The sequence below is a fragment of the Cucurbita maxima genome, unplaced genomic scaffold (assembly GCF_002738345.1).
Source record: "Cucurbita maxima cultivar Rimu unplaced genomic scaffold, Cmax_1.0 Cma_Scf00023, whole genome shotgun sequence".
Lineage (NCBI taxonomy): Eukaryota > Viridiplantae > Streptophyta > Magnoliopsida > Cucurbitales > Cucurbitaceae > Cucurbita > Cucurbita maxima.
Genome location: NW_019272039.1, coordinates 1,381,643 through 1,394,677, shown reverse-complemented (window position 1 = coordinate 1,394,677; position 13,035 = coordinate 1,381,643). Strand labels below are relative to the sequence as shown.

Here is a 13,035-nt window from a genome sequence, read left to right as displayed (position 1 = left end):
AACACGACGTCGTTTCACCCATTACAATAGAAGAGAGAGAAGATATAATATTTTTCAACGAATTAAAAGAGGGAACGAGTCAGGAGTCAGCAAGCGGGCCGAGTCTATTCAGCCCGGTCTCTGAATTTCTTCGTATCTGAATTCTGACCCTTCAATTCGTATACTCTATAAAACCACCCCACCACCATTGCCACTCCAATTCAAGAAGCTCTGTGATTTTTCCAACAATGGCTTCCTTAACAGCTTCATCTCTCCTCTCATCTTCCTCTTCTTCAAGAAGAAAAATTATCCAAGCTGCAATTCACGTCCCAAAGCTTCCCAATCTCAGAATCTCAGTTCCCAACCTCCCTAAAACTTCCACCAACTCCATTAAACTCATTGAACAGCTTTCCTTGAATGAACCCATCAATGTCATTCCCAGCGAATCCCCTTTCTCGTCCACATCACACCTCCACGCTATCTTACAGGCAGTAGCCGACCGGGTCGAAATGCACAACAACATTGGCCAACAGCGAGATAATTGGAATTCCCTTTTGCTTAATTCCATTAACGCGATCACTCTTACCGCCTCCGCCCTGGCAGCCGGTGCATCCGCTGCCGGAGCCGTTGGCGCTCCTCTTTTGGCTTTGAAATTGTCGTCGGCTCTGCTTTTCTCTGCTGCAACAGGGATGTTGGTGATGATGAACAAGATCCAGCCTTCACAGCTGGCTGAGGAGCAAAGAAATGCGGCTAGATTGTTTAAACAGCTCCAAAACCAAATCCAAAGTTTGATTATGGTTGGAGCTCGTACTCAAACTGACGTCGATTCCACCATGGCAAGAGTCTTGGCGCTTGATAAAGCATACCCACTTCCATTACTTGGTGTAATGCTCGAAAAATTTCCCAAAACCTTCAAGCCGGCTTCATGGTGGCCTAATTACGAAGCTAAGGCGAAGAATGAAAGGACCCATTTTGATGGAAAGCAACATGAAAGGTTTAATGGATGGAGTGATCAACTTGAGGCCGAAATGAGAGAGGTAGTTGAAATCATAAAGACAAAAGACGCAGAAGACTATGTAAGACTTGGGAATTTAGCTTTGAAGATCAACAAAACTTTGGCCATCTCGGGCCCTCTCCTCACCGGCATTGCGGCTTTAAGCTCTGCTTTTGTGGGTGATTGGTCAGTGGTGGCAGCGGTGGCCGGATCTTTGGCCGCCGCCGTGAATTCGTTTGAACACGGTGGGCAAATTGGGATGGTGTTTGAGATGTATAGAAACTCCGCCGGCTTCTTCGGGCTTTTGGAAGAATCCATTAACGGGACGCTAGAGGAGGCAGATTGGGAGAAAAGGGAAAATGGGCAAGTCTTTGAAACGAAGGTGGCTTTGAAATTGGGGAGAAGCTTATCTCAGTTGAGACAATTGGCTTCTAAATCAGCTGCTGCTAGAGAAGAAGGGATTTCCATTGATGAGTTTGCTAGCAAACTGTTCTGATTTTTTTTCATAGAAGTTTTGATTCGTTGATTCTTTGAGATGGGAAATGTTCTGTCCATCCAATCATTTAAAGAGAACAACATTATTTATTTATTTATAATTTACTTAAACTATAATCTTATGGTTTAATTCATATATATATATATCCAATCATACAAATCATATAAGAACAAATTTCCAATATTTAAAAATACATGATCTCCATTTAAACCTTTTTCTAAATTATATAAACCCAATTTGTAATTCAACGAAAAAGAATCGTCCAAAGGATTCGAACTGGGGTGGCGGATAAGCCAAGAAAAGGAAAATAAAAGGAAAACAAGAGTTTAATTTTATGGGGGTGTTGGGGAACCATTCGAAAAATTGGTGGCTTTGGATTCATTTACGATCATCCCTCAGATTCTTTGTCCACTAAATTACACAGATATTATTATGGGGTTCAATTCCCAAATACATCACTGCTTTGCCTGTCTTTCTCAACCAAATAACAAATTACAGTTGCTTCTTCTTCTTCTCTTCGCATTTGATCTTCATCTACATCTTCACCAGGTTGGTCCCTGCGTAATTTGTCTATCTTAATTTATTAGAATCGGTTTCGGATGTTCTTGATAGAGAAAGGAAATGGGCATTAGATTATGGATGTGGTTGTTCAAATTCCATGACCCTAGAAATGAACCTTGTGAAGAAAGAAATGTTAGACAGGATGAGTTTCGCTATTTACTTGCTTGCTTCGTTGCTGGGTCAATGAAGTGCTTTTTATTTGGTAAATAGTAATCATAGTAAGGATGATAATCCCTCTTTGATTTGTATAAATTTCATTTTTGGTGAATGATATTCATTCGTTCATTCATCAAAATGTATAGAATCCAGTTGTTAACTCCATTATTGGTGGTGTTTCGGGATTTGATTTTGTGTTCTCTTTCCTTTTCAGTTTTAAGGGTTTAGTATCCTTTCTTGCATCTGTTTGAAGGAAGTTGTATAATGGTTCAGTCATGTTGACGATATATGCTCCGGGAGCTAACAAGAAATTCCTGGCATGTCTAGACTCTATTCCGCTGCTTGAGAATTCTCATGCTAATTCTCTTAGTTCTAGCTCCTCAGTTTCTCTGTGTTCTCTAAGGAGTTCTTGCAGCAGCACTCTACACAATCCCTCATCTTTTAAAAGGTGTGGTCAATTATATACTCCTTGTGTTTTGAGCCGTTCCGCTTCCAGAAGATGGCTAGTAAGTAGCTATCGAATTCCAGATTGAGTTTTGACATTTTCAGATTCTTATGCCTCAGGATTTGTAATAAATGACATATGTTTCTTTGAATATTTCAGTGCTGCTCGGATAGTTCCCCATCTCCTTCAGATGATGAATATCGCTCTTCACGCAACATAGCTATCAGTTTGTTCAGGCGATATCGGAATTTTGTTGACCGAGGAGGCAGTGACAACCTAAAGGTGCATTCTGTAGTTGAAGTGATCCTTCCTTTTCTGGTGAGATCTGTCTGCTGTCTTCTTAAATTAACATGTCTGGTACTTATCAGGATTTCATTAGTGCTGGGGTGAATGCATATGCACTTGGTTGTACTGATGAAGGTTTAAGAAAGGAACTTATTGATATGAAGAAATCTGGTCTTCAAATTGAAGTAATGCAGAGTTGTGGTGGAATCACTGGTTTAAAATCCAAAATTATCTCAGAGGAGGTATGTTACGCCCCGTCGATATGAACAAGCTTGTTTCATTGGCTATGCTAATGTTCTTCAATGATATTTCTGTTTGACGTTTATGCAATTTCCTGAATCTTGATTCTTGCTTAGCTGCATAGTTACCTTCATAGAGAGTGTGAATGAAACTTCATTATGTGCCTTTTTCCTTATTTCTCTTTGTGCAGATTGAAGAATGCATTCTGTGGCTGAGCATTGTATTCATCACCATCTTGTGTACACCACAACCAACTGTAGTTAGATGGTCATCTACACCTCCGGTGTCAGATGAAGTAAGGCTTCAGTGGAAAGGCTTCTGTGCTCTCATTGCCAATGCATATTATGTGCGAGGCATGGCATGGTAAGGTGCTCTTTATATCATTTCTCATATCTCAATTAGTGTTACTGGTGAACTGCTCATTCGTAATGAAATAAGCTATTAAATGTATCCATACTAGAGAATAACCATTTAAGCTTTATCTAGACTCTATTTGTTATTTTTTATGAAGGCTGCCTGTAAACACCCTACAACTTGAGCAAATGGCAGTGGTGGGAAGAGCGGAGGAACCTTCAGTTGTTGCTAGCCGAATGCTTCTAGTGTTCAGCACACTTGAGGTATGTCTGAAACTGCTACAAGCTCCATGGATTATCCGCTACCAGTATTTCAATACCCATGTTTTTCTTCTGCTTTGAGATACACTTCTTTGTCTGTTATACAAGTTTTTATGCAGAAATGAGGCATTGAAGTTTCATTATTGTGATATGTGCAGGTAGTTAGTCCACAGTGGCCTAAAGTATAGTCATGCAGAGATCGTGAATCAGATTTACTCGACCTTTTATCTGGTTCAATTTGTGGCGAATTTGCAAATTGTTCTTAGGAGCCATTTTTTACTTTCAAATGATATTTATGGTCACTGTTTATACAGCTCTTGTAATAAATGACATATGGTTACGATATTCCCATTGGAATAGAATACAGCCCTTATAAATTATACCATATCTACTACCCCATCATCAGATGTTTGTTTATTCTCATGGAATGCCAATCATAGCTGCAAAACTAATTTATTGCTTCTTGAACCCCTACAGATAATTACATAAACAGTTATAAGTACCGAACTTCCTCGGATCGTCGACAATATTATCAGAGAAGTTTGACTTTGCATCTACATAATTCATCAAATTTGCTCGGAAAACCCAGTAATAAGGTAGGAGGTAGGAGGTCGAAGGCAAGAGCAAGAGTACTGGAAAGCATCTCCTGTTAGGACTATTATTCTGATAAAAAAAAATTGTGTTTTTTGCATCTTTGTGCATGGACTGTTACGCACCAACGGCAGAATATATGATATGAGAACTATATTTAATCGGCTAATGCTTCCTTTCGGCTATAAATGAAATCTATATCTGTTTCTAATCTCGCCAACATTCAATCAATTATCCATTCTGCATAAAGGTCAAAATTGATTTGATAAATATACAAAAAAAAAATATTAAATTCACAAATCAGAGGAAGTGGCAAGTGCTGTAGCATCTTTTAATGTTTTCCTTGCACGCCAACGAATTGCAGCTGCAGTTTCTGATGATCCCACCTGTAAAATCAGCAGGAACAAGAAAGAACTCATGAACACAAAGGAGGATAAGTGGATAACGCAATCATGTAAAATGTGACAGTAAAAACAGCAAAGGTGTGATTCATTTCTTCAGCCATAAGCACGTAGTTCAAAAGGCTAAAATCCTGTATTTCTCCTAAAGAATGAAGGAAAGCCCATCTAATGAAATGAAAATGATGGTGGTTTTATACACACAGAACGGTTATACTGAATCAATGGTGAACGAATGATCAAAAGGATCTAATATAAAATAGTATGATTTAGTACGCATATCTATGAGGGATCAAAAGGAAAAAATCATTAAGCTGTCATGTACATTTCCATTATATAGAAACTGAAAGGTTACCTTGGATTCCATTATGTAGTACTCTTGCCACAAACTAACATCTTGGCCATAAGTTGCAAGTGCAGATTCAAATAGCTTTCGAGCACTTGCAAGACCATTTTTATCCCCTGCCGATGCAAGATTGGATTCCAGCTGAATACACGTTCGGTATATAGCAAGCCCTGGATGCGGTAATCTAAGAAATCTGTTGAAACAAGGAAAAAAAAGGTTTTCAGAAACTGAACTGGGAAGCTTTGTAAAGCAGATTTCTTATATCATGGAGAACCACTAAACAAAAAATCTTATAAAAAAAGAATTCTCTGGTGTCGAATTACATACTTCTTATACACTTCTCTTGTACGCTGAATTCCATCTTTTTGTAGAATGAAATCAACAATGGCTGACGAGAGTGAGAAGCCATCCTCACTGCCACCAGATTTAGCCAATGCAAAAAGAGAAATTTCAACCAATTGATCAAAATAATGACTTTGATTGGCAAAAAACTTGAGGACCTGAAATGGGTAAACCAAAATAATAAGGGCTGAGTTCTAATTTCTAATTACCACATCATCTCAAAGTCAAATATTTTGAAGAAATTAAACGTGGACGCTAGAGTGACCCATGCCATGAAATCAGGTTCATCGAAAGATCAACATTGTTTAGCAGAAAACTGAATAGGGTTGCAGATATACCGTTAGCCACAGGCTCCCAGATTCTGAAACTGAAAAATCTCTCAGAACCTCTTTTGTCAGTTCAAAGATGGACTTCAGATCATCCTTACTTGGAGAAGGAGAATCCTTCAAAATGGATTTTATTTCTGTGGAGACTCTCAATACCCATAACTTGACAGAATTCGAAAGTTTTCCACTGCAGAGTCTTTTGGCAAGCTTACGTGCTTCATCCAATTTCCCAAGTTGGAAATAAAATGAAACATACTGGCAAGCTAAATCGTCTGTAATATGTCCTGAAGTTAGAGCCTTTTCATACACCATCAAGAGTCGGGAAGTAGTGTTCATAGTACAACTAGATAACCCAGACGATTGTTCTCCCTTAACAGAAGTAATGACGTTCATCAAAAACTCCACATACAAGCTAAACATTGCAGATGAAGGCACATGCTCTAAGCCTTCCTCGTAGACCTGTTGTTGATAAGTATGGAAAAAGCAAAGCAACCTTAGACACTCTAGAGATAAAGCAGGCACATAAGTCATATGCATAATTTTCATTTAGCATATTTTGTGTAAATAAATATCATACGTCCTTCAAAGCTAGTAATTTTTTAAAATAAAGAAATATTATATGCTTTCTTAAACTACCAATAATCATCAATGAATAAAATGATAGACATAAGATAACTATGCAGAGTTTACATGATTTCGAAATCCATCATGCATAAAATTCATACCTGGACAGCTTTTTCAATCCGAGAGTTTTTCTTTTTATCACTCATTCCCTGTACATCATCGGGATTATATCGAAGTCTAGCCAGCCAGTCCCAATATTGTGGTTCTGTACCGAAGTCTCTTTTAATATCCTGTAATATTTTAGAGTGCAATTCTTCTGAATGAGCTAAATCCATTGCTTCCAGTATCTCTAAGACACGCTTTCTCAGGCTAAAACTAGAAGGAAGTGCTTCAATTGCACCATTGTAGATAGTTTCTAAAATGTTTGAACCCTTCTCTCGAAACAAATCCAATTTATTTTTCGACTCCGTTTCACCGACTGATCCATCATTATCTTCTCTATCCTCACCAATAGACATAAATAAATCTTTATTTTCCTCTCTCCACTGTTTATCCTCGGCAGCTTTATTTTCACGGACTAGACTTCCCTCGTCCTCACCAAGGGCAACCTTTCGAGCCTTCAACTTATTAAGATAAGTAAGTTCCATCCGTAGGTATTCAACCCATAGATCCTCTGAAGTTGGGCAAACCCTCAGACCACTTAACATAAGTGAACGTGCTGCATCCACATTGGTATCATGATCAAACTCCCAAGCAGCAGCATATATCCAGACCCCTGGAACTTTTGGGTGAAACCTAATCAGCTGAGCGAGAACCTGCAAAAGTTGGAAGAAAAACGATTGATATCGACACAAATAACTCAACTACCCTCGTATTGTCTCAATCTACAACAAAAGGCCCAGAAATCAAAATGCATATTAATTTCTCCCCTTCTATGTATAAACATGAACGGAAACTATATTCAATCTGAAAGAGGAATATATTACCTTCTTCATTCTCCCGTTCTTTTGTGCTCTACAAAACTCGAGATAGCGAAACCAAAGATCAATATCACCCTTATACCTAGAAACTGCAAGCCGATAAATGTACAAGATCCTTTTCACACAAGCGAAGTCGGAGACAGATTTTCTCATCTTTTTATTTCCCTGCTTCTTAAGCTCACGAGATACTGCCTTCTTCCTGAGACGCCGAAGCGAGTCCAAATGGGTCTCGTAATCGATATAGGCCACATAGTCCTGCTTAAGCGGACAAGGTCGTTTGAGACGGTACTCAAACTTGCGCCGCTGCTTTACAATCTCGGCAATCTCTCGCCGGGAGAAGAGGCCACGTTGCTCAAGGTCATCGAGCTCGTCGAGCATGCCCTCGAGTCGGAACTGCACAACGTCCGCCATGGTCGAGCTGGGTAAGAGAGGACTCGGAGGTAATGGAGCTAAACGATGGAGGAGGGCTTCACTCTCGGAGACGGCTTTAGGGCGGCGATACAGAAAGGTTATGAATAAACGAACAGAACGTCGTAAATGACTCTTGCTTATGGGCCGGCCCATGAAAGATACTTAAAATGTTGAGCCCAATTCTTCGTTATTTTTCCATGTCTTTTTTTCCTTTGGAATTTGAGATCCATTCATCAAATTAATTGCAAATAAATTATTCTTTAAATAAATTCGATGGATAGGATTACTTCGATGTTATCCCCCACACTGTCCGATTGTTTATTCACTATAGGATTAATAATCACATTATTATTCTTTATTTTACGATTTACTCTAATATTAATTTATCGACACTCGTGAATTTGTGTGTATTCTAATTTTTCTCAATATTGAGTTTTTTAGTAATAGTATTTGCGCAAATTTTAGTATATTCACATTTGGTTTATAATTTCCAATCTCTTTTTTTTTAATTATTATAATTTATGAAATATATCAAGATAAAAAATTGTCACAATATAAACAACCATTCAACAAAGTAAGATAAAAATAATAATGCATAACGGTGAAGGGCAGAAAGATACAATATTTGTAATTTATACATTTTATAAATATTTTGGAAAAGACACTTTTATCCCCTAACAACTTTCAGATATTTCCCACTATCAAATTTAATATTTTTGAAAAGAGACATGAAAAGTAAGGAATAATAATTCCCCCTCCAAAAAGAAAAAAAAAAAAAAATCCATAAAGTCATGATAAAATAATGACAATAATAAAGAAATAAAGAAATAAAGCTTGTCTCGTCTCGTGCGATGGCTGGCTTCTTAATTTGTATTATTTTAATGGCATTGTCAAAAAAAAAAAACTAAACTTAGACTATAAATATAACAAGATAAGGAGGCTTTATACCAAAGTTTTATTATAAAATGATTTCATGAAATAAGGAAGTGATGAAGCAGGAAGAACTCATGAATGAGTTATATTTTCTTTATGAGTTTGATTTCAAGTGTTAGGTGGAACCTGCAACATTTTTATATCCTACTGACTGTTGCATTCAAGCAAGACTAAGCTCAAGAGACACATCATTAACATCAGAATTCGCAGCTTTACTCAGTATCAATGGCTGGAATGACCTTAAGCTCAGACATAGAGACATTGTTTCATCGCCAACTCTCTCTACAGCGTTGCTATGATCCAACCTTTTCAAATCTTGATGGCTCTTCGAACTCCCAAAACAATCTTGTTCCTGAAAATATAGGAGCATAGTGTATAATAAACTGAATGTGGTTCCGTTTCTTGTTCTTAATATTTCTTGTTCTTTCATTTTTACATAAAAATGTAGCAGCCCAAGCACACCGCTACGCATATATTGTCTTTTTTGGGTTTTTCCTTTCGGACTTTTACTCGAGATTTTAAAACGAGTCCACTAGGAAGAGGTTTCCACATCCTTATAAGGAATGCTTCGTTCTCTACTCCACCCCACTTGGGGGTTAGTGTCTTTGTTGGCACACCGCTCAGTGTCGGGCTCTAATACAATTTGTAAAAATTCAAGCCCACCGCTACTAGATATTGTCATATTTGGGCTTTTCCTTCCAAACTCCTCGTGATTTTAAAATACATCCATAGGAGGAGGGAGAGGTTTCTACATTCTTATAAGGAATGATGCGTTATCCTCTCTAACCAAGGTGGGAAATCACAAAAAACGAAACTGGGTTTAAACTAGAAACAAAAATAGTTACTTTAGCAAACAAATCCTGAGTGGTTTGACGAAGAATCTTGAATATGAATATGAGAAAGTACAGAGCGAGAGAGTACTTGAACAGTGCACCGTTTTGTTATGTCCTTGAAGATGAGGTAAGAATTTGGTTTCTTCTCTTTACACTTTCTTTGTTCATTTGATATCTCTTGCTTCTCTTTCCTGGAAAAGAAACTTTCTCAGTAAATCGATCTAATGAACGAAAAAAGCACATATCCCCTCTTCTTCCCCTTATCAGCCTAACAACACCCTCCCCTTCCTAAAGTTGCAAACACTGTTCATCATGTATGCATGAGATATAAAATAGTGCTTTTACTATTGCTTGCCATCTAGTGTATGATTCTTTCCTTGAAAGACCTTCTGGTATTATATATATGCCAAACTTCATTGCAGTAATCAAGAGTATGGAGAGAATCACAAACCGAGCAAGTTTCTGATGGATGAAGCGACGTCCATGGAGCTGGTTAGGAAGTTGATGCCCCGGAACCTGATGGTTGTTGAGTTTTTTCACTGTCACAAGGAGCAAGCATATATTATGTTATATTTGCAGTTTTTGACTTAAAAATCTGATTATGACCAGGGTGATCGATGCTTGTTCAAGAATATAAGCATAAACATACAGGAACAGAGGTTGTAAACTTGAAATAAGAAATAGGAATGAAGAACCTTGAGGCGTTTCTTGCTCCTGTTTTGAGCTCCTATACATCTGTCCATGGCAAACCTAAGCATTATTAAACTAATTAAGAACGTTCATAAGCTGCCAGCAGAAGAGGAGAGAAGAAGGGTAACAACGAATCATAAAAAGCTACAAATCTGCACCTGTAGATGGCTTTTTACGTGAGATATGGTGAGACCATTCACATTCATTATCTGTAATACCATCTTTGGAGTAGCTCCTGAAAGAAAAACCAAAAAATGTCTCATTTGAATATCAGAAGAGTAAAAATGAAAAGGAAAAAGAAGAGAACTTGACAGAGATTCATGATGGATTAGCTCAAGCTTACTCTCTTCTCCACCCAGGCGTTCAACTGCATGAACAAAGCAGCGATGGAGATCAGGCGTCCATCTTAATCTGGGCATTTTGGACCGAACATAAGGTCTAACCATGGGGGGTCTGAAGTTGATATCATGGAAACTGCTGCTCAATACTCTCCGCCTAGAAACCCTCATGTTAAGTTGAATAATGATTATGTTGATGCATAATTCTTGAAGGGGACGTGGAAAAAGACCCTTAAAAAGAGTACCAAGCTCAGTTCAAACCCACTTTATGCCTCATAGAGAGAGAGAATGAAACAGCAGAAGTAGACGATAATAAATAGTATGTGAGATTCTGTTGCATTCATTTGGCCTTTTGTGCTGCTTTTCGCAACTCAGAAGGGACCGTTTAGTCTCCATGGTGTTTGATTGGGAAATGGAAAGTTTGGAGAGGCAGAATTTCTGGCCTGCTCTTTATTCAACTATATCTATGATTGGGTGAAAACAGATGGCTGAAAAAACTGAAAAAGTTGTCCCCAATTTTCTTAGGGGATATAATTTCTTCATTCTGGACATTCTTTTGGTCCTCTTTTCAGACATTCCTTTGGCATCAAGTTACAAAAAAAATGCAGTAGATGTAAGTGTAAGCAGCCCAAATCCCACCAATCATATGCTGCAACCAATATACCCAACACCGTTTCAGATAATTCCACAGTAATCAAACTCAGAATTCTAATGTTTTTACTTTATGAAGATAGATACTTGATCACTAAGTAACGGAGGCGTACAAAAAGCATCAATGGGAGAAATTCATCCATGGATATATGACGAAAGCAGTGCATGTCTTTAAGGAAACATACCAAAAAGCCACTGTTGAAAGCGAGCCTCATAATTCCGGTTGCGACTTTTCATCGAACACCTTATACGCAGTGGGCCTGGAATGCCTCGATGCGACCGTGTGTTGGACACGCAGACCATGCTTAGCAAATAGCATGTCATAATTTCCTCGCACAGTAACACGTCGGTCAGGAAATGGCGCAGTGGGCGTGGACTGGGAAGACTTCCGTTGCAGTTGCGTAAAAGTAAGGTGTAAGCATAGACGTAAGCATAATATATGCAATTTCCATACCCACAGACGCGAACAAATTTGGGGGGAAAGGAAAATGTGGGCGTCGGTGTTGGGGCTCGGCCTCTGCGGTAAAAGACGGTCTCAAATTGGAGAATATTCTCTGAAAATGGGCATTGGCAGAGGAGCAAGAAACAGATATTGGAATCCTAAGCGAAGGAATTATGGCGGAGTTGGACTTCATGCACCCCGTTTGTCCGAATGTAGAAAACCTTTCAAAAGCTGATTCAAATCTGTTAATTCTTCGGGACGTTCATTCCTGAAAATCTGAAGAAAGCAAACCAAAGCAGCCAGATGGAGAGATCTCAACACAAAGAACACCAATTTCTGCACAAATCACAGAGGTAAGCCTTTTTTATATTTGTCTACAGGGAATGATGTCGACAAGAACAGATGCCGATTGTATCCGGGCTTCTTTAGACTGATAGATTAAGTAAAATTTTGTAACTCAAGCGGTTGTTTAAAATCATAAGAACAGAGAAGTTTGACTATACTGGCCATCCTTAGATTAAGATTCAAATACGTCATGTTCTGAAGCTTACAGGATAGGTGTAGATGTCCTCTAACTCTTTCATCCATTTCAATTTAACGTCATGAACACAAGTGATGACAAGATTTGAGATACCGACTCGAGTGGAGGCAGCAAACTTCCACTTGATGTGGACATGAGGATGTCATTCAGATACCGACTCTAAATTCGGCTTCTATTGCTATGCAATCTATGAGCATCTTTTAGAAAGTATCAGAAGCACACAATCAATCTGGAACAGGTAGTTGTTTGAAATCCCACCTACTCACAATGCATTCTTCAACCATGTTGCAGTAAATTGATCCACTGTCTAATGGCTTAGAATTTATGAATCTTCATTCCCTATCGAACCATACATTCCTTCAAATTTATAACCTGAAAATGTATGAATCTTTTGAAGGATTCGATATCAATATATGATTTTGGTATGCCATTTATTGCGTTTCTACAAGTATGCGTTGAGAGGTTTGGTTGCAGCTATGTGGGGTTATTATTAATATTTCACTTGATTCAAAACAAACCGTAGAGAATGGTAGAGGAAACAGCATGGCCCTACAGTTTTGTCTCCTCGTCTTTTCATTTCATGGCAAATGAACATGGTTCCATTTCAAGGGGACTCTTAATTCATGAGCCCAAGTCATTTCTCAAAAGGTTGCTTTTTTTTTATTTATTTATTTATTTATATTTTGTTCAATTATTTATTATTGTTTCTATTCTTAGTTCTTCCTATAAATTATTTGGTTGAGAATAATTATTAATATGGGCGACAAAATTTATAATATACTTATTAGTAAATGAAAATTAAATCAAAATTTAATTGACATTTTTCATGCAATACAACACGTATTCTTCTACTTATACACATTGTTTTCACAGCATTAT

At 38.0% G+C, this 13,035-nt stretch overlaps 4 protein-coding genes across 7 annotated transcripts; 2 read left to right on the top strand and 2 right to left on the bottom strand.

Annotated features, from left to right (window-relative positions):
- The first annotated feature begins 14 nt into the window (after window positions 1-14).
- On the top strand, window positions 15-1,663 carry LOC111496771 (probable F-box protein At4g22030). The gene has a single exon (XM_023147278.1). The coding sequence runs from the start codon at window positions 228-230 to the stop codon at window positions 1,467-1,469; it is 1,242 nt and encodes a 413-aa protein (XP_023003046.1). The 5' UTR covers window positions 15-227; the 3' UTR covers window positions 1,470-1,663.
- Window positions 1,664-1,829: 166 nt separating this feature from the next.
- Window positions 1,830-4,176, top strand: LOC111496772. The gene is made up of 7 exons (XM_023147279.1): window positions 1,830-2,018; window positions 2,401-2,692; window positions 2,791-2,913; window positions 3,000-3,158; window positions 3,347-3,519; window positions 3,668-3,773; window positions 3,929-4,176. Exons 2-7 carry the CDS (start codon window positions 2,462-2,464, stop codon window positions 3,956-3,958), a joined length of 822 nt encoding a protein of 273 aa, XP_023003047.1. The 5' UTR covers window positions 1,830-2,018; window positions 2,401-2,461; the 3' UTR covers window positions 3,959-4,176.
- Window positions 4,177-4,493: 317 nt separating this feature from the next.
- LOC111496770 (U3 small nucleolar RNA-associated protein 6 homolog) lies at window positions 4,494-7,824 on the bottom strand. The gene is made up of 6 exons (XM_023147277.1): window positions 7,324-7,824; window positions 6,499-7,152; window positions 5,786-6,232; window positions 5,433-5,605; window positions 5,115-5,298; window positions 4,494-4,747 (listed from the first exon to the last, which is right to left on the bottom strand). The coding sequence occupies exons 1-6, from the start codon at window positions 7,726-7,728 to the stop codon at window positions 4,655-4,657; spliced, it is 1,956 nt and encodes a 651-aa protein (XP_023003045.1). The 5' UTR covers window positions 7,729-7,824; the 3' UTR covers window positions 4,494-4,654.
- Window positions 7,825-8,649: 825 nt separating this feature from the next.
- On the bottom strand, window positions 8,650-11,921 carry LOC111497226 (protein PHOSPHATE STARVATION RESPONSE 1-like). 4 transcript variants are annotated; one of them, XM_023147951.1, is made up of 7 exons: window positions 11,359-11,921; window positions 10,528-10,753; window positions 10,343-10,419; window positions 10,190-10,229; window positions 9,946-10,033; window positions 9,583-9,685; window positions 8,650-9,013 (listed from the first exon to the last, which is right to left on the bottom strand). In XM_023147951.1, the coding sequence occupies exons 1-7, from the start codon at window positions 11,386-11,388 to the stop codon at window positions 8,822-8,824; spliced, it is 756 nt and encodes a 251-aa protein (XP_023003719.1). In that variant the 5' UTR covers window positions 11,389-11,921; the 3' UTR covers window positions 8,650-8,821. The 4 variants fall into 4 exon arrangements, with proteins under 4 accessions (XP_023003719.1, XP_023003718.1, XP_023003721.1 ...); XM_023147950.1 differs by having other exon boundaries at window positions 10,190-10,244; window positions 11,359-11,920; XM_023147953.1 differs by having other exon boundaries at window positions 10,190-10,244; window positions 10,528-10,679; window positions 11,359-11,443.
- Between the last annotated feature and the right edge of the window lie 1,114 nt (window positions 11,922-13,035).